A 22,252-nucleotide genomic window follows, 5' to 3' on the forward strand; every position below is an offset into this window, starting at 1 on the left:
GGGGGAGCGGGGGTGAGCGCGGGCGCTGAGAGGGTGCCCGGGGTGGTGTCCGGGCTCGGGAGGGTTGCAAGGCCGAGGAGCCTCCGCGGCCCGGGCCAGCCCCTGATGCAACCGCGGGTCCCGTTTGCAGCGCCCGGGGCAGCGCCGGGCACGGGGGCGCGGCCGGGGGGGCGTGGCCTGGGCGAGGGGGCGTGGCCAGCTCGCTGTCACCGGGCAGGAGAGACGCCGCGGACGTGCACCGCGCTCCCATTGGCTGAGGCGGGGAGGGGGGCGTGGCCTCCCGTGCCGCCCCGATATAAGGGTGGGGTGCGGGCGGCGCGGGCAGAGCGGCGGCGAGCCGGGGTCGTGTTCGGTGTCCTGTATCCAGATCCATGCCTGGGATGTGGGAGAAGCTGGCGGGCGGCGAGCGGGGCCGCCTGGAGACCTCCGACTGCGAGTCGCTGGGCAGCGCCTCCGGCTCGGAGGGAGGTGAGTGCGGGTCTCTCCCTGGGGTCACAGCAGGGCTGCAGGATGGATAAAGGTCCCTGGGCGAGGGGGTGGTGGTGCTGTGCCCAGCCTGTGTTACACCCCCAGAACCCTGGGATCGGCGTCTCCCAGAATCACGAGAAGCCCCAGCACACCCCTGTTACACCCCTGAGCCCCCGGGATCGGTGTCTCCCGCCCAGGAGACGCCCGGCCCACCCTCGCCCCGGTGCTGACCTGCCTGTGTCTCCTCCGCAGATGCCGAGTATGCCGAGGGGGTCTCCCTGCCGGACCTGGACCTGGAGCTGCTGCACGACCCCGAGGACGAGCTGCTGTGCGCCAACCTGATGGACGTGGTGCAGGCCAAGCTGGGCCGGGCCCCGCTGGGCGCCAAGCGCTGCTCGCGGCTCCTGATGCCGGCCCAGCTGCAGGCGCAGGTGCGGACCGAGCTGCTGCGCCTGGCGTGCAGCGAGCCCTGCGGGCTGCGCGGGGCTCTCCTCGACCTGTGCGTGGAGCACGGCAAGGCCTGCCATGACGTGGGGCACATCGCCGCCGACCCCGCCGTGGTGCCCACCTTCCAGCTGACCCTGGTGCTCCGGCTGGACTCGCGCCTCTGGCCCAAGATCCAGGGACTCTTTGCCTCGGGGCCGGCGTTCGCGCCGCTGAAGCTGAGCACGGGCTTCAGGGTGATCAAGAAGAAGCTGTACAGCTCGGAGCAGCTGCTCATCGAGGAGTGCTGATGGGCCGGGCCGGAGGAGCCACTTCCCAAGTGCTTTGGAAGAGCCGGGCAGAGCGTGGCGGCTCCTGGCAGCCGCTGTAGTTTAGGTTAGGCTGGAGTAGGGCTGTAGGTGGAAGTAGTTTGGGCAGGCCTACGTGTGCCGGGACATCCCTGGCGTGGAGCAGCCCGGACCAGGCGCAGGTCGCTTCACGCCGTCGATGACTGTGGCATGATCCCGGCGACCGCGCTCCTGGAGGCGCAGCAGGGCTGCTGGAGGGGTGCTGGTCTCCTGACGGCTCATCAATCATGGGGGGTTTTGTAAAGAGTATTGTAATCAATGGGGTCTCAGGGGGAGGGGAATGTGGGACTGAGTGATGGCCGAAGGGGTCTGGATCAAAGGCAAGGCCCAGTGCTGGCTCCCGGGGTCTGGAATTGTATCTGTGATCACGAGAGCGGCGGGAGAGGGGCATGTGAGGTGCCGCGGGCCAGAGGGCAGGACCCCTGGCCCTGACACGCTGGGGCACTTCGTTGGTTACATTTTACACTCATACACTTGATGTTCAAGTGCAAGAATTCCTATGCAATCGTGTCGGGTGGTTTTTTACTTTTCTAATAAAACTTGTCTTGATTGATAACCTGCTGGCTCCCTGTTGTCACCATGGTCCGGGGAGGGATGATGCAACCACTGGTCTGAAATGGCCTGCTGGCACCCTTGGGAAGCCTTTCCCTGGCAGGGCAGCCCCTGTGGTGGGAGCTGGATGTTTTGGGAATGGCGGGGAATCCCACTGCGCCCACTCATAGTGAGAGCCACGGGGCTGTGACTCAGGGGGCTGAGTCAGGCCCCTGTGCCAGCCCTGGGTCTGCTCGTGCCCAGGGAGGAGCACCCCAACACCCCAGCCAGGGGCTGCTGCTCCTCTCCTGGCAGCCACGGGGGAAAATTTGGGCAGCAAACCAAGAGAACAGGCTCAAACTGGGGCTGAGGGAGAGGAGGAGGGTCACACCTGCCGGAGGAGAGCACACCCCAGACCCAAACACACTCTGCAACACTGAGGCCAATTACCCAAACCTGCAATTAGAGGCCTCGGGGAAGAGGCTTTCACTCAAGGGTAATTAAGCTGCTTGGCAAATGAGAACCCGTGGAAGGTGTGGGGGGGATAAAACCAGCCTGAAAAAACATTTCCATTCACTTGCAAGTTTGTTCTGGCTCAGCCTTAGGTTGTTTGAATTTTTATTTTTTTTTAATCCCCCTGTGCACAAACAGTGACTTTTTAGTGAGAATTTTTGCCACAAAAACCTTGCTTTTGACACAAATGACCCATAACCAGGGTATTGGGAGCAGAGATTGCTCACTGGTGTAAAGACCACCTCGGAGCAGTCAGGGCAATAAGCAGTGCCAGTCTGGCACAGCTGGAAATGCACCTTTACACACCCAGATTGTGCAAAGAGAGGGGGTTTCCCTTAAAATTTTGGGGGCTGAGGCATTTCTCAAAGAGTCACGTGCTGGAGCATCCCCCCTTCACGTGAGGGGAATCCCCTGTGGGGTCATCCAGCACAAAACCACCCCCGGAGACACTGAGAGGGGTGGAAAGGGAAGCCCAAACCCCAAGTTCCTCAGCCAGGGTGGAAGCACTGCCAGCCCAGGCTGGAAGCAGCACGTTGATCCCAGGGCACAGCAGGAGATTTACAGCACCGTGACGGCAGCACCGCCGGCGGCTCAGCTGGGGCCGTGCTGTCAGCCCTGCTGAGGCATCCTGAGTCTGGGAGTGGTATTTATAGCTCCATAAATACGTGGATTTTAAAATATCGAGCTCCAAAGGGGTGGCCCTGTACCTCCTGTGCTGCCAGCAGCAGCGTGACTCCTGCTTGTCCCCCACCAGCCACTCGCAGGGAAGGCGAGGGGCTCCACATCCCATTTTCTAAAAAGTATCACTCCAAGAAAACAAAAAAAACAACCCACCAGAACTGCCAAAAGCCAACACAGAGTGACACAGCCTCTGTCCTGGGGGTGCCTGGCAAAACCTGCCATGTGGGACCACATGCTCTCGGAACGCCCCAGCTATGAAGGTGAAACTTTGCTTTTATTTATAGCAAAATGGCCTTTCCACGAGAAATTTGGGGGTGTCTCAATGTCCCTGGGGTTTGGCAGCTCCCTGGAAGGTGCAGATGCTTCTAGCAAGGCTGGATCAAGTATCTCCCAGGGCAGGGTGTAGGCAAAGGGATATTTTGGGACCTGGGAAGTGTCAGTGGGGCTATTTGTGGCACCAGCATCTGCCCAGGGATCCCAGGTGCCAGCACAGGAAAGGGAGATTTTTGGAGGCATCAGCCGCAATAAGGCAAATGAGGATTTAAATCCCAGGATAACGTTAAACCCTCATGTTTTGCTACCAAAAATAACGGTGGGGGAAGAGGGGTCCCCTTGGCTCCCTACCTGCCAGAGGAGGATGTTCCTGGAGCACCTGCCTTCCTTTGATGCCTCCCTGCCTTTGCAGCCGCTCCAATTAAAAGCTTGGGCTAACGAGCTAATGGGCAGCCCAAACCACCCACACCTTTGGTGAGTGGGCAGGGACCAGCACACCCTGAAATTCAAGTGTCTCCCATTGCTCCAGGCCAGGAATGACCCAAAATGCAGCAAAACCACCCCAAAACCTGGGCTGTGGATGTGCCCTGCACCGGCAGGGCTGAGTCACTGTCGCTGAGAGGAAATGGAAGGGCTGTGACCCTTGGCCTGTGAGAGGAGGGGAAAAAAGGGAAAAGCGGGAAATTCCCACCCAACGCCTCTAGCACTTTGAGCATGGGCCTGGGAAGGAGGAGGGAGCTGCCAAAGGGGACCAGCCTGCCCCAGAGAGCGGGATGTGAGGAAAAGAGACCCATCCCAAATCCAACCCTGAGCTTTTGGGGCCAGCAGCTTCCCAGCCGCTGCCAGCAGGAAACGCACCCAAGGCAGTGTTTCCGCCCAGGACAAAGGCAGCCCGAGCCTTCCTGTCCACCCTGATGGGGATCATGTCCAAAGGGCACCTTCAAATGCCAGGATAATGCTGCCATGCTGGTGGCATCCTAGGATGAGGATAAAGCATCACCCAAAAGAGCTCAGCCAGAGGATGTGGGGCTCACAGGATGGGAGGAAGGCCCTTCTGGGAACAGCCCAGCTGGAATCAGTATGAAGCAAAGGTGTCCTGCTGGGAGTTTGCTGTCACCTTGCCATGACCCACAGGGGCACCACCTCCTCTCCATCCTCTCCCTGTCCTTCCCTCTCCCACTCCAGGGCAGCCCCTACAGTGCCAGAATTCTCAGCCACTGGGGATGGCAAAGACCTCAAATTCCATCCACAGTCGAAGAGCTGCAAAACCAGAGCTGGCTGGAGCAGTGATCCACAGGACACCAACCCAGCCAGAGCCTTTCACATTATAAACATTTATTTATAGATGTACAATTGTATAATTAACTCTAAATCAAGAGATACAGCCTCTGTGAGCATCCTGGGGGATTGATGCCTCCTTATGATCTCCCTCCTTATGATCTCCGGGTATCTACCAGGAAAAATAACCCAAAGGTTTTGGCAGGCAGGCTCCGGGCAGGGAATGCCATTGGGCAACACGTCCAGCTCCTTCTGTGAGCAGGATTTTGGTTTAACCCCGTCCCCATCATCCCTGTGCCTCTATCGAGCGCCATTTCCAATCCTGAACTTCCACCCAATTTCTTCTGAAGGTGGAGGAATCATTAAAAGAAAAAAAAAAATAAAACCTCTTAAAATCATGTCCAAGCCATGGTGGCTGCAGGATAACAGGGCTTGCAGCCAACGGGAGGCTGAGATTTCACAAAATAAATAAACAGCCGAAGACAGAGCGCATGGATTCCTAAGGACAACGGGATAAAACCACCTCTGCCAGCCCACCCACGAGTTGCCGTGCTCCTGATTCACTCCCCTGACAGTGCCAGGGGATGGTTTCCACTGGAAATGTCTTTAGACACAAATGAGCTGCAGAGCAGAAAGAAAAAAAATATTAAAATAATCCAGTTTGTTCCATGGGAGGTGCTCTGCTTGAGCCGACTTTGCTTCCAAGAGATGGCTCTTGACCTGGAGCAGCCTCACACTGGTCCTGCCCAGGATGGGTCAGAGTGCAGATCAGGCACCCCCTGATCTCCCCCAGCAGAACTTCTTCCAACAGAAGCAATGGAACACTCCATTCCTGATGGATTTGTGGTATTTTCCAGGTGTCCTCCGGGAAACACAAGGCAGAGTGTGAAGGCCAGGGCCGCTGGGTGGGCGGGTGGGTGAGGACCCCGAGCTTGGGGCACACACAAAACCCCCCAACAAAGGGTGAGGCTGATGGAAAGCCCTCTCTGCACAGAGTGCGCTGATTACCAGGCAGAATTCGAGCAGACTCGGCAGAAAAAGGAGTTACGTGCACAAATTAACCAAAGACTGATGAGCAAAATCCATCCAGGACAATCCTTCCTGTCCCGAGCACGACGCCGGCGCTCAGCTGACCCTGCGGCTTCTGCCGATGCTGCAAATCCAGGCCACGGCTCTGGACGTGCTCTCCCAGTTCTGTGAGCCCCTGCAGATCTGGGATTTGGTTTTATCACAACCCCCAGAGCAGGTGGATGGAGGTCCCAATCCGCAGAACGTCCTCCCGGGAGCAAAGCACAGCAATTGCAGTGATTTTTGTTTTCCAGGTAGGAAAGTGCTGTGGACAGAGACACCTTGGGAAGAGGCTTCCCATTCCCCTGCTCCCCAAAACAGGCAGAAACCAAAATAATTTAATCATCCAACCCCTGCATAGTTTAAAAGTACAACATATATACAGCTATAAATTAATGCTAAATAGATTATATTTTCTTTTCTTTAGAGTTTTATCAACAAATTGTCCCACTTCTCTCTCCACTGGCAGTAGTGAAGGGCCTCCTTCTGCTTCAAGGCTTCTGCAGTTAGTGTGGGTTACTTTACACTCTGTGTGTCTGTTCCAGGGGCTGTGGGATCCTTGTGGGATCCTGGGAATATGCCAGTAGTGTTGGAAGGGGAAGAGGAAGATGGAGAGCTGGATTTCCTGTCCCAAGCACTGCCTGCGATCGTCAGAGAGAGGCAGAGAGAAGAAAGAGGGGCACTTGTGCGTTGCTAATTCTCCAATTCCATTTATAAGATAACATTTGATTCCTTTTAAATAGCAAAGTCTGTCACCTCAGCTCAGTGCACTTCCCCAGAAGTCTTCAGGCATTTCAACGGTCTGGGAACAAAAGTGGCAGCGGTGTCAGTCTCCAGACAATCTGTGACTCCCCTCTCCTTCCCCACCCCACAGCACAGGCAGCAGCTTTTCCAGGCTCTTTCCAGACCACAGGTGCAGGCAGGGAATTAAAGAAAAGCAGGTCATTAACACCAGAAGAGGCGCAGTCATCCGAACGAGAGAGCAGGCAGATCAAGGCAAGAATGGATCCAAAACCAGGATACACCAAAAAAAGCCCAACGTGGCCCAGAAGATTTGCTTTAAAGGCCAGACTTTCAGATGCCAAGGAAAACAACCCCCAAAACTGCAAATCAAGCAGCTCAATGGCTGAGATCCTCAAGGAGTCTCTCTGAGCCGGAAGGGTGTCCATACAACACCTGGTGCAAACTTCACCCAGGAGTTATTCTGTAGAAACCCTGTTTTGAAGAAATTCTGGCATAGTGGGGCCTGCACATTTCACAGCCAGCCCCACAGTATCTGGTAGGTGAAACCAGCCCAGAAATTTAAGCACAGAAAGGACTCCAAACCTGGCAGCAAATTTTTTCATTATTTTGGTGCAGTTCTCCCAGCACATCCAGTCTCACATGAGTTATCCAGGCTCTCCTTAATCCAACCAACCAAATCTTCCAGACCCCCCTTCAGCTGCTTTTACTTTGATTCCCAGTTTAACCCAGTAAGTCACATCTACAACCTGCTGGGAACGTTTGCTTTGTTCTCCTTGAATGGGAAGGCCATGGGGCGGGGGAGGTGACACAAGGAACATCTGTTGGGTGGGACTCCATTCCCTGTCATCGTGCTGCCTCATGTGCCAGGGATAACAGCTTTTCCAGTAAAATAAGCAATAAAGCAACCAAAAAAAGGTTCATTAAAATGTAGTGTAGAGTAGTGTAGAGTAAGAAATTTCCACCCTCACTGAAGGATTCTGCCCTGTTCCTAGAGGCCAGAGAAAACAGGGAGCCTGGAGAGAGCCAAGGGTGCCGACATGCAAACTAAACCCAATCAATTCCTGATTAACGAGGGAGCGCTCGTCGGAGGAGAGGCCTGTGTGTGCACCCGAGGAGACTCCTGGAGGTCTGTGTCTCAATCAGGGATTTCAGTGATAAAAGCACTACGGTTCCCAGCTCCCCACTCGTACTTGGGCAGGACTATCCGTGCAGGGAGGCCTGGACGTCTGACAGTCTGCTACAGCTGGGGGTGCCCATCCTCTGTGCCCGCTGGTACAGCTCCGTGTCCCCGAAGTAGCGCGCTCGGTACAACAGGCCTTCCTCTGCGGAGGGAAAAGCCCAGGGTTAGCAATGCCCCATGGAGAGATCCCTGCTCTCCCCGGGCTCTGCTGGGAACAGGAGGCACCTCCAGTTGTCCAAGGTGAAACACAGGATGAGGATGAGGAAATGCCCTGTGCCCTTCAGGACAGGATGGGCGTAAGAGCTGCTGACAGCTCATCCATCCTGGGAAAAGCCAAGGGAACCTGTCTCCAGTCCCAGGAGGCGCATGGGCAGCCTACACAAAGGTTAGCCTGGCATGGCATTGGCCTCCATTGGCAACACCCAGGGATCAAAGCCCATCGGGCATTCCAGCGCTGAAATCCTACCCCAGCCACTGCTCCGAGAGCTGTGACCATCACACGCAGCCAGAGCACACAGGTTGCCCCTGGAACTCGTTGCCCTCACCCTTTGCAGCCAGGATATTTGGCTGGATCCTCAGCCTGGGCAGCCCCCACAGCCCTTGGAGCAGGGGTGGGATGTGGGATGCATGACACCATGGGCAGCAGACTCTCCAACACCGTCCATGACCAACTGAAATATTACACAGAGCTGTCGATGATCCCAGAGGTTCTAACTTCCCCCTCCACTGGAAATCTGAGATATCCTGCTGACACAGCAGGGGAACCTCTGGGGCACAGCTCTTGTCTGACCAGTTCTGCAGCAGCATTAAAAAGCAAAACAAAACAAAAAAACCCCACATACCGGGCCTGCCATGAAGTCATAGGCTGAAAAAAACAAAGCCAACAATACAGGAAATGTGCTGGCACCATGTTAAAGTATAACTTTAGCACAACTCAGGCCTCAGTCAAAGACCTTTCCAAAGCCACCCTATGGAACAGCTCCTGACCCTCTGGTACTCACTCTGCTGCTTCTCTTTCCAGCAGTTATTCCGAAGATTTGCTATGTAGTCATCCTCCACGCTCCGCTCAACATTCTTCAGGTTCGTGCCCGTGTATTCCTCAGCAAAGCTCTCGGACACGTAGTAGGGCACTTTAAGGTGCTCTGTGACCCTCCTGTGTGTGTGACCCACAGACCTGGGGCAGGGAGAAGAGCACAACAGTGTAGGACATGTTCCAAGAGCACAGCAAAGCACTCAGCTCAGGTGATGTGATCCTGAATGGCTGGAAACATCCCTCATCCCTAACCAGCCACAGGCTCAGAGGGTTGGAAGGGAGCAGCATTTCTGGTGGAAATGAACCACCAACACAGGCAGAGAGAAGCTGCCAGGCCTCCAGAAAGGTGGGCTGACCTCTGAATACAGACATAACTCCAAGGCATATTGCCCAGGGCCTAAACCCACTTAAAATAAAATGTTCCCTGGAATTTTCATTAAATTATTAAATCTGTGATTTCCTCCATCCACAAAGTGAGACCTGCTCTGTGCCCTGGCCTGCACCAACCAGCAAAGAAAGCACTTTCCAGAAGGAAATTCCTTCCTCCCCTGACCATGTGGATTTGCATTTCAGACAAAGCCCTGCTCTTGCTCCCCCTGACACCCCAGCAAACCTACAGATCCTCCCTAGGGTGTGTGTGTGAGCTTTAACACAGGAGCTGGGCTCAACACTGGATTTGCCAGAACAGCTCCACCTGGAGACATGCCCGAAGTTCCCCATAATAAATACCAGCTGCTGCTGCATTAAAAGCCAGCCTGATTCTTAAGCCAGGTATAAACATTAACTCATCCAGCTTGCCCTTCAGTCTGTTATCAGGGTTTACAGGAGTGATCCCAAGACTCCTGCACGTTTCACCAAGGCCCAGAGGTGGGTAACCAGATGGACTGAACAGGACCAAAAAGCTCTGCTAGGATTTTTCAAGGCAGAAAGGTGCAGAGGTGCAGCCTGGAAAAAGCCCAGCTCACTATTTCTCCAGTCAAGACAGAGCCCTGAGCTCTCCCAAAGTTCATATTCCTCTCCTGGATAAAGATGGACTACAAGAGAGTGCCCTCACATGAGGAGGACTGGGACTGGCAGGGCTGCAGCAACACACTGGGGTGTGAAGCAGGAAAATCAGGGCACAAAAAACCTGTCACCTGCAGTCAGACATGCAATTAAGTCAGGCCAATTGGATGAGGCGGTACTGAATGGTAACAATCAGGCCCAGGCAGCTCTTCCAGCAGGAAGATCATTTTTGGAAGACATTTACAATGCTAACAGTGACAAATGGCTCTTTATGACTCTGCCCCTCTCAGTGGCAGCTTCACTATGGAGAAGTGGCATTAAAATCTCTGGGTTCAGAGCTTCTGTTCCCCTGCTTGCTGAGCTCAGGCACAGCTTTCTCTTCACTGCTGGCAGAGGAGCTGGCAGTCAGTGATCCAGCAGCTCCTCCTGCCGGCACTGCACCACCTCATTCCAATTCAAACACCCTGGCTGCTCAGCAAGGATGTGGGAGGGCTGGATGAGCTCATTTGCCACCTTTGTCCAAACCCAGGCTTGGAAACTGGGTTGCTTGCTGCTACCTGAGCACACAGACACAGGGACAGCACAGGAAACAGGCAACGGAACAGTGGAGAAACATCTGGACCTCAGGGATGGCTTCCTCTGGCAGCTGGCATGGCTAGAAGCAAATCCCTGCCCACTTAAAAGCTGCCCTCCCTTCAGTGCCTTCTCACCTCACAAACTCTTCACCAGTATAAACCACACTGGTGTATGTGTATAATGCTTAATTTTACAGCACTAATACCAGCTGCGGAAATCACAGCTCAACACTCTTCAGCCTCTCAGAATAATCCTTAACTGTGCCAAAACCACTCCATGTTTTGGTCCCAAGCACTAATGTCACAGTCTTTACCCCGAATCTGAAAGCAAAGCTGGGTTTTATAGTATTTAACATCATGTTCCACCCCTGGAATTGTTCAACACCAGGTTAGATGGGGCTTGGAGCAACCTGGTCTAGTGGAAGGTGTCCGTGGCCATGGAAGGGGGCTGGAACAAGATAATTTTAAGGTCTCTTCCAATCCAAACTCTTCTGGGATTCTATGATCAATGGGAAACGTTGCTACCTGGGAAACTAAGCAGGAACCAGGGCTGCAACCAGGCCTGACCTCTCTAAATGCACATAAGGAACTTGCACTGAACATGCATTAAGCTTTTGTCAAGAATGATGCAAGCAGACAGAAATCAAGCCTGTTTTCCCACTCTTTGCTGGCACTGCAAAGTGACTAAGAATGAGGACATATTCCATTAGTCACCAGAGGGAGCAGATCAGGGCATTTCCACAGGAGCTAGAACAAAACAGTTTCACTTTCACATCCTAAATGTATGGCCAAAGCTATTTCATGGCAAGATGAGAATTCAGAAACAGGGGATTTCTCTGGGAGAGTCTTTTAGTCCTTATCTGCTTTTACTACTGCTTTGTACTGAGGCTTTCATGACAAACAGATCTGGCTTTTTGTTTTTCACACCCCAATTTAACTCTACACCTCAATTCCTTCTCCATATGGGATCTTGGTGCTGGGCAACAGAAGGCCCCTGTCCAAGAACTCTCTCCCTTAGGGAAATGAGCACCCTCCAACTTTCCCTGCACCTTGTATCTCACACCTGTTTGAGAACCATGAGGACTTCACTGGCAGCAAGAGCAGTGGGGTCAGGAGATAAAGCAAAAAAACCCAAAGAAAACCAGGAAAACCAGAGGCAAGATCCCTCCCCCCCACACCCCTCCAGAGCCCACCCCCTCCCCATGTGGATAAATTTTAGAAGAATGGGTACTAACGGCCTGGGGCTCAAACTGTAGGGTGGGCTGGAGACCATCATCTGGCTGAGAGCAGACACAATGATGAGGATGAGGATGGGCATCAGCTGGACGAACAGCCCCAGGCCACCCTGAGGGAACAGAAACACACAGTGGAGTGCCACCCATACACCTGGACAAGGATCCCATGGCACCACTCTCCCTCCCCCCAGTGCTCCAATACAACTTCCTCTCTCCTGCTTTTCACAGGGAGTAACCCAAAATAGCTCCCAGTAGCCCATAGGACAGTGTGACTCCAAAGGTCCAAACCCACTGGCCCTTCTGTGGATGTGACAAGGGGCAGAGAGGACTGCCAGGGGGAACCTTGGGAGGGAATTTCAAAAGCCTCACGCCCACAGTTTGCTTTTCTAGAGCAAACAAGGTCCTGTCCTGCTTGTGCTAGTGAGCAGGACTGGTTTTATGAACAGCCTTCTCCCCTCTTCAGTGCTGGATGAAGAGAATTCCTCTTCTCCCTCACCTCCTGAGCTCCCTCCAGTCCCCCTTCAAGCTTGAGAAAAAAAATATTCAGAAAGCTCTTGTTTGTTTGTTTTTTACAGTAAAATTGTCTATGCCCAGACAACAGCCATAACCCCAACTCCAGCTTTCTGTTCAGGGGGGTGGAAACAGCAGGACTGTTTCACAAGCCAGCCACAGAAACCAGCTCCCAATCTACATGTTGGGAAAACCTCCAGCCTCCCAAATCCCAGCTTGTTCTCCACTTACGTCCCCCTGGTGCTCCCGCCTGTCCTGCCTCTGGTGGTAGGTGTATCTCATCCTGCCATTGCTGTACACGTGAACATTACCTGTGGGCACAACAAAACTCTTACTCCAAAGTCACAGTGTGGAGGATGCTGCTGGCTGGCCAGGAAGGGACCACAAAGGGTGGCCATGATCCATGTCACCCTGCTTCCAGGCTGGAACAAGGGTATTCCTAAGGTTGTTTGAGTGCAGAGTGGGCACAGAGATCCTTCTGTAAGATTTTGCAGGATTGTATGAAAACTCAGCTTGGAAGTGACCTCAGGAGGTCCAACCTCCTGCCCAAAGCAGGGTCAGCTACAGAGAGAAGACCTTGCACAGGCCTTCTCCCTTCCGATTTAACAGATTAAAACCAACTACAAACAGAAAAAATTCTGGGGTTTTTCCCACCCTGCAAACAAAGCTCTTCCACATCTTGTTTTAAATGTCAAAGCTACAGCTGCAAAGGGAGCCAGGCTGAGAGAGCAGCCCTCAATTCTCTCGGGACAGTGAGGAAAGGGAAAAAAAGACTGAGCTAAAATAGCAACGTGCTGTTTTTGCAGGAGTAGCTTGGCCTCTCTGCCAGGCAGAGCACAAATGCTGCAATAGGCTTCCAGATGCCTTTGAGAGTCATTGGTGTTGGGGTGCTCATTCTTAGATTCCAGACAGGAAAAAGCTACCTGAATTAGCTGAAACCAAATTATTTATTTTTCAGGTTGGCTCACAGAGGTCAGATAACCCCTGTGTCCACTTCCAGTCAGATATGACTGGAGCAAGTACAAAGGAATCTTCCAAAATACCCTTATCCTGACATGGAATTTGTGTCTTTTGGGCAAGTAAAGGAACAGGTGCCCAATTTTTTCCTGCTACCCAAGCTATGATCAGCACTGTGGACAAACAGGATGCAGATTTATTTTTCAATTCATGAGGTCTAAATTATGCTGTAGAAATAATATTTTCCTCCTTTTTTATGGGACATAGGGGAGAGAAGGAAGTGGCCACCAATCTCGGAGAACCTGCTCAAGCTGCATGGTAGAGCAGATAGAGATCAAGGACAAGGCCCAGGTGTTACCACAGTTTGCTTTGATAACAAGATTTAAATTCTAAAATCATCAGGCAGAAAAGCCTTCCTCAAAACAGGATTATTCTCACAATGAGCCTTAAAACAAGTCTCTTTTTGTTCTAGCATTCGACCCTGCCTAACAGCAGCTGATGTTGCCAGCGTGCAAACACCTGAGGCTGGGAAGAAGTCCAGCTCTGATGGTTGCTGAGGTCTCCAAGCTGAACAATTTAAGAAACTCGAGCTGTTTAGGCCATGTGTGAGGGAGAACTCCCTCTCAGCAAGCTCAGCAGCCCTTGTATAGCCCAATAAATCCCAACTGCACTGTTCCAACGCCGAAAGGATGAGGCCCCACTCAAGAAATGAAGGTTTAAGGTGCTTACTAGAAGGAAATCCACCCCCAAAGAACATGTTGAAGAGATCCTCGGGGGAGATGTCAGCCTCGAAGCCGCGGTGGAAGTCCGAGTGGCTGTGCCCGTGCCGGGCGGGGTTGAGTTTCTCATCTCCAAACTGGTCATACTGCTTCCTCTTCTCCGGGTTGCTCAGCACTGCGTATGCATTCCCAATGGCTGCAACACGGACAACAAGGAAGCAATTAGCTCCTTTCTCCCACATACAGCCCTGCAAACTGCCAGGATTTGCCTTTCTCATCATACAAATCAGAGTCTCAACTACCCACGTCTTTGCAACAGGTACCTGGCACACGCCTCTGGCAAATCCAGACAGGAGAAAAACCACACTCAGTGAAAAACTCCTTAATTAATTCAAATGAAGAAGTTATGATATGACTGATAAGGGTTTGGTGCATGTCCTCAGAGAAACCCTTCAGCTGTAGGCAGCTGTGCAAGGAAATAAAATTTTAGTTGACAAATTTTATTCAAAAGTGGCATTAAGGGAATTCAATGTCAGAGCCTAAAACCAGAACTGCAAAGAATTTAAATATGGGCTAAATCCCTGGAAGAGACTTTAAAACTTTCCATAAAAGCTGCTAGAAAATATTAGCTAGAAGTTGAATCCGTCAGCTATGGATTTCAGTATTTCCAGATGCCACACGTAAGGTGCATAATTACAAGGACTGTTAACCAGTGCCTGTGAGGGTGGAAATGTACTGGAGCTCACCCCCTGCCAGGTCCCTGGGTTGCTCTCCTTCCAGCCTCAGGAGTTTGAGCCCTTCTCCCAGGAGGTCTGCCTGCCACCCTCCTATTTCTGTACTTGCCTCTCAACACATTCCAGCTTCCCACTTCCCTCTGTACCAACCCACCCCAGGCCTCCCTGTGTTGCAAGGAACCAAAGTGCCTGTGGCAGTGGCTGCCTGGTGTGTAAAAGGCAGGGGCAGAAGGGATGGAAAAGGGGGACAACATGCCCTTTTGGAGGAGATCAACTCCAAGATTCAACATTTTCCCCATGGTCAGATGGAGGTGTACAGTTTCTTCTCGGAGTGGAGATTTGGAGGGCAGAGGATGTAATGTCAATATACTCCTTCTCCTTCTTGGTTATAATTAGTGCACCCAGAGCAAACATTTCTGAAGCCAGGCAGGGAAGCTGGTGGACAAGCACTGACTCAGTGTATCAACCACACAACTGGAAAAAACAAGCGAAGTAATGACAACAGAGTGGTTCAGGGTTTGTTCACTGTCTGACTTTGTGCTGACAAAGCCCAAGAAATGCCTCATTCCAAAGCAGGATTTTAGCTCCAAGTAGCCAGGCTCAACTCTTTTTTAAAGAGCACACAGGTAGTGATGCAAATCTGCCACGAGACAGCCTGCAGCCAACTGGAACTGTACACTGAGACACGGGCTCAGCACAAGACGCAGCACTTTATCAGTGGTCACTGGGAAGGCGAATGCCAAGACTTCAGCTAATACATCAACGTAAGGAAAAATTAACTCATATCCTCACAGCAGGGCACGTTTCCCCCTTCACCCTCTGGAACCAAACAGCTGAACTTCAGCTCAGCTCAGGGGCTGAAGGACAGGAAGCCATGGAGGCAAGGTCTGGAGGAGATAACCCTGCAGCGGGGGATAAAGGGCACCTTGCTTAACGCTCCACTTCTGGCACGTAACTCCTGCCAAAGCCTTGGGCAAACATCATTATTCAAGATTACAGGTGAGGAAACCTGTCTTTGGCCACTGAGGGATCCAAGGATGAGCCATGGAGCAGAGGCTCTGCACAGGCAGAGCTGATACTTGTATGCAGATGCTCTTTCATCTGCCCCCCACACTGACACAGGCTCTCCCAAGTAGCTGGGGGTCAGTCACTATTTGTTAATGCTTATCAGGGAAGGATTTAAGTCTTAAAAGGCTTGAACAAACCTTACCTAAGACTTTTACTGCTGAATTCATGTCTGTGAGGAGCTCACCCGCATACTGTGTCAGTACACTCACACCAGGCCAGCCCTGCTCCAGCAGAAGTCTCATGCATTTCACTCCCAAAATCAGACTGCTTTGGGGTAGAAGGTGCCCTTAAAGCCCCTTTCCTTCCACACCCTGACATGAAGTAGAAGTAACCAGTAGAAATAACCTTCTACTTAGACCAGGGTACTCCAAGCCCCATCCAACCTGGCCTAGAAAGCTTCCAGGTATGGCGCAGCTACAGCTTCTCTGAGCAACCTGTGCCAAGGCCTCACCTCCTTCTGAGTAATGAATTTATTCCTAAAAAATGGCCAGAATCAGACCATTTAAATGGCTTTGGAATCAATGCTGTACAACTGGCACCAAGGCGTTCTGTGTTTAGCTCAATGATAATAATCACACTTCCACAGCTTGCCGGGGAAGATGGGGTTATATATTCCAAGCAATAGCATTTCTCTTGGAAAATTACTCCAATTTTAAAATATCTTATTACCCAGGAAACATCCCCGCTGCAGTTGTTGAGAGGCTCTGAGAATTGGGCTCTTTGCAGCAGAACTGGAGCTCCTTATGACCTTTTCTGAGTTCTGGCTGGGCTCGCTTGTATGGCTGCTGCAGTTTCACCCTAGAAACTTCCACCTGGGATTTCTATCCACCAATTCCATCCACAAACAGTCAGGTGTTTCCTGGAATGTTTCTCCTGAGGGCTTTGTGAACCCAATGGCTGCCTCTGGTGCTGCACAACTTAACTGGGTCAATCCTGACAGAATTCCCTCCTGAGCAGCCTGGCAGGAGGCTGGAGCAACACACAGGAAGGGCTGCTGGGAGAAAGGGAAGGAAGGCTTCTCCTTATCCAACAGAGGTGAATCCTACCCATGCCAACCTGTGTTTATTATTTTAAGCTCATACTTTGTTCATGACACAACCAGCTCTGAAGGGAGACAACTTCACAAAGAGTAGCTTTATTTCACTCTGCCTGACTTGTGGGGCTGTTTTTAAGGGTTCTCACTAGCCCAGCTCAGTGAGAGTTGGGGGCAAACCACTGATCTGGAGCTGGCTTTACCTTTGAATGCCTCCGTGGCCCCCGGAGCGTGGTTCTTGTCCGGGTGGAACTTCAGCGCCAGTTTCCTGTAAGCCTTTTTCAGATCCTCATCAGAAGCTTCTCTGTTCACTCCCAGAATTTCATAGTAATCTTTGCACTGCTTTACCCTGCCAGGGGAGAAGGGAGAAAACAGGGACACTGAGTTCCAGGAGTGGAAACCTCTTTGTCTTGAATACTTGTTAACTCTGAGACTCCTCATGCAGCGTGATTTTGATGGATACTGCCCAGGGATCTCTGGATTACTCAGCCCCTGTTCCTCACAGGGTGACCCAGTTGTTTTCACTGACTCATTCTGGCTGTGCCAGCATGACCAGCACGGAACGAGTCCGGCTAGTGGAGGTGGAAGGGCCTCTCCTCAGACCTGCACAGGAATGTGATTGGCAAATAAACTTCACATTCACTCTGCTCACGTTTTGGAGGCTGTTTTTTGGGAAGGACTACGGGATCTGAAGGGTACTGGTCTTTCCCCCCACACCCTCCTTTTCTCTCCTCAGCTAATTCCCAGATCTAAAACCAGCATCAGCTGAATTCCAGAGGAAGAAGCAGAGAGCTGCCGAGGGTGTGCAGCCCAGTTCCCCCTGGGCACACTCACAACCCAGCCATGGCTTCTCCCTCTCACGTTACTCCAATGAGACAGAATCCAGCAGGCCGGGTTTTTGGAGAAATGAATGACGTAACAAACATTCCTGCAAGTCCCTTGGAGAGGTTCTTGTGCAATTCAGGCTGTGTCCATAATCTTAAACAAAGTTTACCAAGTCACTGCGCCTGCAGTTCAGTCCTTCAGCTTCCAGCATGGGCAAATGGGAGAAAGGAATAAAGGGAAGCTTGAAACAGGGTTTGGAAAAGAGCACACCCAACCCATCTGCCTCCCAGGGCTGCTGGAGCTATAAATCCTCCTGGGCACGCTCTTAACACCATTCCATACGGTTCAAAGCTGAAATCTTTAAAATCCTGTGAAAAGCAGACAGGTACCACACGATAAAGTCAAACAAATGTCCTGGAGAGCTGCGCACAAACCTCTTCACTGCATCCAGCTGGTCCTGAGTGTAGCCCTTGGGGGCCTCCCCTCCAGCCTCTCCGTTGGCCGACGGGAAGTCTCCGCTCATTTTCCTGAACTGAGGGTTTGTGGATTCCTTGGACTGGGACTGGCCATTGGCCGACTGCTCGTTCTTGTTGAGTGACTCAAGCAGAACTGAAATGAGAGAAAGACAAACATGAAGAAGAAAGCACCAAGCTCAACCTGCCCTTCCAGCCCTCCCATGAAGAGACCCCTCTTCATCTCTGCCACCTCTCCACCTCTAGCCTTCCTCCAGAAGACCCTCACCTTTCCACTCATGTAACCCTTCAGCTCCTGCTGCTTCTCACCCAGGTGTGAGGGCTACTCCTGAAGACGTTCTGCTTCTCCCAACACAAACTCCACAAAAACCCCACAACCACTCAGACAGACAGTCCAGGAGGCACAGTGGATCACCAGAGCAGTGCATCCCTGTCCTTTTTTCCCCTCTATCTCTCCTTGACAGCAAAGCATGTCCAAATTTGTCCTCCAGTACATTATAAACCATATTATTCTTCTTTATTTCCTGCCTTTGAGTGCCTATTGTGCAGGGGAAGTGATAGGACAATGCCATATCTTTAGAGAGCCTAGAAAATAATTCTGTGGGCTGCCAATCCCACAGGGACACTCCCCTTTTGGGGACAGAATTGCAGCACTGATGGCTGCCAGCTCTTCACATGAGTCACACGGGTGCTTTGTTCTCCTGTCTCACCTACAGATTCGGAGCAGCTGTGAAAACCATCTCCCCTCTCAATTACTGATGTGTATAAACTCACCTTCCCTCTTCTTTTCCTCCTTGCAAGGCTCAGGCACTGTCTTCCACCCTCTCCAGCCAAGAGGGGACAAATATCCAGGCCTGGCCTAACCACACAGGTGACACGATGGAGGGAGACTCCAAGCATCTTTCCATCATGCACTTCCCTGGCAGCTGGATAGCACCATCTTTTTAACTTTTTTTTAAACCAAGCACCAGACTGATTTCCTCACCCCCTACCCCTTTGGGGTGGTTTGGGTGTGGGTCCCTGTGCTGTCATACCCCACAGACCAAAGAACAGGGACACAAGCTACAGTGAAACCCAGCCAATGTTATTTACACAGGCCCCAGTATCCTGAGCTTGCAGTCCTTTATCCAGACCCTAGAACTGGGTCTGGATAACACTCCACCTCCTCCCATGGATTGCACACTACAGACCTTGCACTATGGGGGTATCACCTTCTTTAGGCAAGTGCAAACAGCACTTGCAGGCCAAGAGATGAGCCAAGATATCCTATCTAGCCCTACAGCTTGGAAGGGCAAGAAAAATCCACTCAGTAATCCAAAAGCCAATAGTGGATGAGGGATAAAAAGGACAGTGGGCTAAGAAGCAGTAACTCACTGGATGAATTTTTGGGCTTTGGAGCTTCACAAATTTAAAAATAATTTAATTTAGAGAAATAAATCCTTCCCTCCCTCATATTCACAATGCTCCAGTATTCACTGAATTATAGTCTTGGGTTTTGCACCTTTCAAACCTGGAGCAATTGGCAAGGTGCTTTTAAATTTCACCTCACAAGGCTGTTTCCCACCGACGCCATGCTTCCTGCTGGTTTGGGCTCAGTTCCCTACAGCTTGCCAGGAGATTTTGATCCCAGAACAGTTTGGGTTGGAAGAGATCTTAAAGCTCATCCAACTTCACCCCCTACCATGGGCAGGGACACCTTCCACCATCCCAGGTTGCTCTCAGCCCTGTCCAGCCTGGCCTTGGACACTGCCAGGGATCCAGGGGCAGCCACAGCTTCTCTGGGCACCCTGTGCCAGAGCCTGCCCACCCTGCCAGGGAACAATTCCTTCCCAATATCCCACCTAACCACACCCTCTGGCAGTGGGAAGCCATTCCCCCTTGTCCTTCCACTCCAATTCCTGATAAAATTACTTGAGCTTCCTTATAGCCCTTTAGGCACCACAAAGTGCTGTGGTCTCCAGAGTGAGCAGCCCCAGCTCTCCAGCCTGGCTCCACAGGGGAGGTGCTCCAGTACCCCCAGAAACTTTGTTGCCTCCTCTGGACTCTCTCCAGCAGCTCCAGGTCCCTCCTGTGCTGGGCCCCAGGGCTGGGGCAGCTCTGCAGGTGGGGTCTCACCTGAGCGGGGCAGAGCGGCAGAATTCCCCCCTGCCCTGCTGCCCGAAGTGCAGCTCCCAAACCCAACCACAGAAATCCACGGGTCAGTCCCACATTGCTTAACAGCCCCCTTCCTCTTGCTTTTGCATCGTCCATGCAGCCCCAGCACAGCACAAATTCAGTGATTACTGACGCAGAGAGTGCAGAATCAGGTTTCAGTTCTGCCAACTCAGTCCCTCCTCAGCACGTGCCATGGAGCACTTTTCCTCCCTTATTAGCCAACATTACAAAAATTTTCCCCAACTCCCACTTAAAAGTGACCAGTGTGTGATGGTGTCTCCACCAACGTGCCCTGATACAGGAGATTTTTGCTGCAATCCCCTTGCAAAACCCTTCCCTGATCCCGAAAAGCCCAGCCAGGGTCAGAGCATGCAGCTCTGGCTGCGCAAGGGCCACGTCGCTGAGTGTTGCCAAACCCCACGTAACTCCTGGGGAAGAGATTTCCCAGGAGCTCCACAGAGGCTCAGTGACCACAGCAGGATCTCTGGCAGCATTTCCCAACTCCAGACCCAGCAGGACACCAAGCAAAGGGTCCTTGGATGAGAAACTTGGTTGGGTCTGGCCACAAACTAGCACGTTGTGTTTAACATTAACCTGCCCTGCTGCCTCCCCTGGCCTCTGCCTTCCTCTAAAAGTCACTTTTCCTACCCAGTAATTTCACAAAAGTATAAATTCCGAAGGAAAGGGAGGGAAGGAAAACCACAGACACACACAACACGCTGTGTTTGAGGGAGCGGGAAGAGGCATGGTGCAACCAAAAAGAGGATTACAGGAAGTCTTGGGACACACAAGCTGCAAAGCTCAGCCAAAGAATGCATTCTCAGATGAGGTCAAAGTGGGAAAAAAAAATCTACAGCCCTTTGCATTAAATTCTGCAATTTAAGAACATACAGGGAAAGAACTGTGTTTGGCTGCTTCCACACACCAATTCCCACATTAATTAAAGCTTCCAAGAATTAGAAAAAAACCCATAAATCTGGCAGAAAGTCTTCAAGGAAGATTATTTTGTTACATGTGTGAGGGTGAGCTCAGCCATGGCATATCTGTCTGTGAACAGTGGGAAACTGCTGGAGCAGGAACAAGAGAGGGAGGAGAGGAATAGGATGGAAACAGTGGGGAACAGGAAGAGGAGAGGGAGAGGAGAAGGAATGGCCAGAGGAAAGGAGGAGAGATGAGCAGAGGAGGAACAAGAGGAAGAGATGGAACAGAGGAACAGGAGGAGAGAAGGAATATGAGGGGGAATGCAGGAACAGGAAGGAGAGGAATAGGAGGAGATAAGGAGGAAGAGGAGAGGGAGGGGAGGAATGGGAGAAGAAGAGGAACAGGAATCAGAGGAGGAGATAAACAGGAGGAGGAGAGGAATAGGAGAGGAAAAGGAGGAGCAGGAAAAGAACAGGAGAGGGAGGAGGAAAGGAACAGAAGGAGGAGAAGGACAGAAACGGGAGGAAAGGAATAGGAGGATGAGAGGAAGAGAAGCAATAGGAAAGGAGGAATAGGAAGGGGAAAGGAGGAATATAAGGAGAGGAACAGGAGAACTAGAAAAGGAGGAACAGGAGGAGGAGAAGGGCTTTACGCAAACCCCCGAGAACTTCTCAGTCGCCTTGCCAAGCCACTTCCCTCCCTGCAGCGCTGCTCCACCAGCAGCGGGTGGTGTTCCCGCACCTCAGGGGTCCCACAGCGGGCCGGAGCCGGGGAGCCGGGCCCCCTTCCCTTCCCTTCCCGGCCGCCTCCTCACTGGGAGTCCCCGCTAAAGGCAGAGGCCGCGGCCCGGCGGTACCCGGTCTCGGCAGTACCCGGTCCCTGCGGTACCCGGTCCCTGCGGTACCCGGTCCCGGCAGTACCGCAGCCGAGACCCCAAACACCCTCAGGGACCCCTGAGGAACTCGCTTTCCCGGCGTGCCCCGCGCGCACTGCGCAGGCGCGCTGCGGGTGAGAGGTCAGGCCCGGCGGCTGCCGCGCAGGCCGCGCTCCCCCGGGCCCCCCGCCGCGCCCCCGGGCCGGCGCTCACCGCGGACCCGCTGCGAGGGGTACAAGCGCTGCGCCTTCTCCAGGAAGCGGCGGGCCTTGTCGGGCTGGTTTGCCTTGGCGGCGGCCAGCGCGATGCCGATGCACCGCTCCGCCTCGTCCCGGTTCGACTCCATGGCGGCGGCGGGCGGGCGGGGGGGCGGAGAGGCGGGGCCGGGCGCGGGCTGATGGCGTCACAGGGACAAGCCCTCCGGACGGAGGGTGCTGGGGAAGCCGGCAGGGAGCGGGGTGTGGGGAGAGACCGGGATTCGCCCCGCGGAGCGACACTGGGGCGGCCCCCCGTGCAGGGGACTCCGAAGGACAGGCCCGGGTCCTGCTCTCAGCGGGAGTTCGGAAGGGAAGGATTAACCCTTCGCGAATCTCTCAGGTTACAGTCCTG

The 22,252-nt window shown here is 52.8% G+C and overlaps 2 protein-coding genes across 3 annotated transcripts; one reads left to right on the forward strand and one right to left on the reverse strand.

Annotated features, from left to right (window-relative positions):
* The first annotated feature begins 307 nt into the window (after positions 1 to 307).
* On the forward strand, positions 308 to 1,815 carry DDIT4 (DNA damage inducible transcript 4). Its single transcript, XM_085064392.1, has 2 exons — positions 308 to 468; positions 721 to 1,815. Exons 1-2 carry the CDS (start codon positions 372 to 374, stop codon positions 1,200 to 1,202), a joined length of 579 nt encoding a protein of 192 aa, XP_084920518.1. The 5' UTR covers positions 308 to 371; the 3' UTR covers positions 1,203 to 1,815.
* Positions 1,816 to 4,575: 2,760 nt separating this feature from the next.
* DNAJB12 (DnaJ heat shock protein family (Hsp40) member B12) lies at positions 4,576 to 22,017 on the reverse strand. 2 transcript variants are annotated; one of them, XM_085064383.1, is made up of 9 exons: positions 21,857 to 22,017; positions 17,656 to 17,830; positions 16,600 to 16,745; positions 13,572 to 13,757; positions 12,117 to 12,196; positions 11,376 to 11,485; positions 8,529 to 8,701; positions 7,538 to 7,669; positions 4,576 to 6,405 (listed from the first exon to the last, which is right to left on the reverse strand). In XM_085064383.1, the coding sequence occupies exons 1-8, from the start codon at positions 21,987 to 21,989 to the stop codon at positions 7,548 to 7,550; spliced, it is 1,125 nt and encodes a 374-aa protein (XP_084920509.1). In that variant the 5' UTR covers positions 21,990 to 22,017; the 3' UTR covers positions 4,576 to 6,405; positions 7,538 to 7,547. The 2 variants fall into 2 exon arrangements, with proteins under 2 accessions (XP_084920509.1, XP_084920508.1); XM_085064382.1 differs by having other exon boundaries at positions 4,576 to 7,669.
* Positions 22,018 to 22,252: the final 235 nt, after the last annotated feature.

Source organism: Lichenostomus cassidix, chromosome 6 (genome assembly GCF_008360975.1).
Source record: "Lichenostomus cassidix isolate B80296 chromosome 6, HeHo_3.0, whole genome shotgun sequence".
Classification (NCBI taxonomy): domain Eukaryota; kingdom Metazoa; phylum Chordata; class Aves; order Passeriformes; family Meliphagidae; genus Lichenostomus; species Lichenostomus cassidix.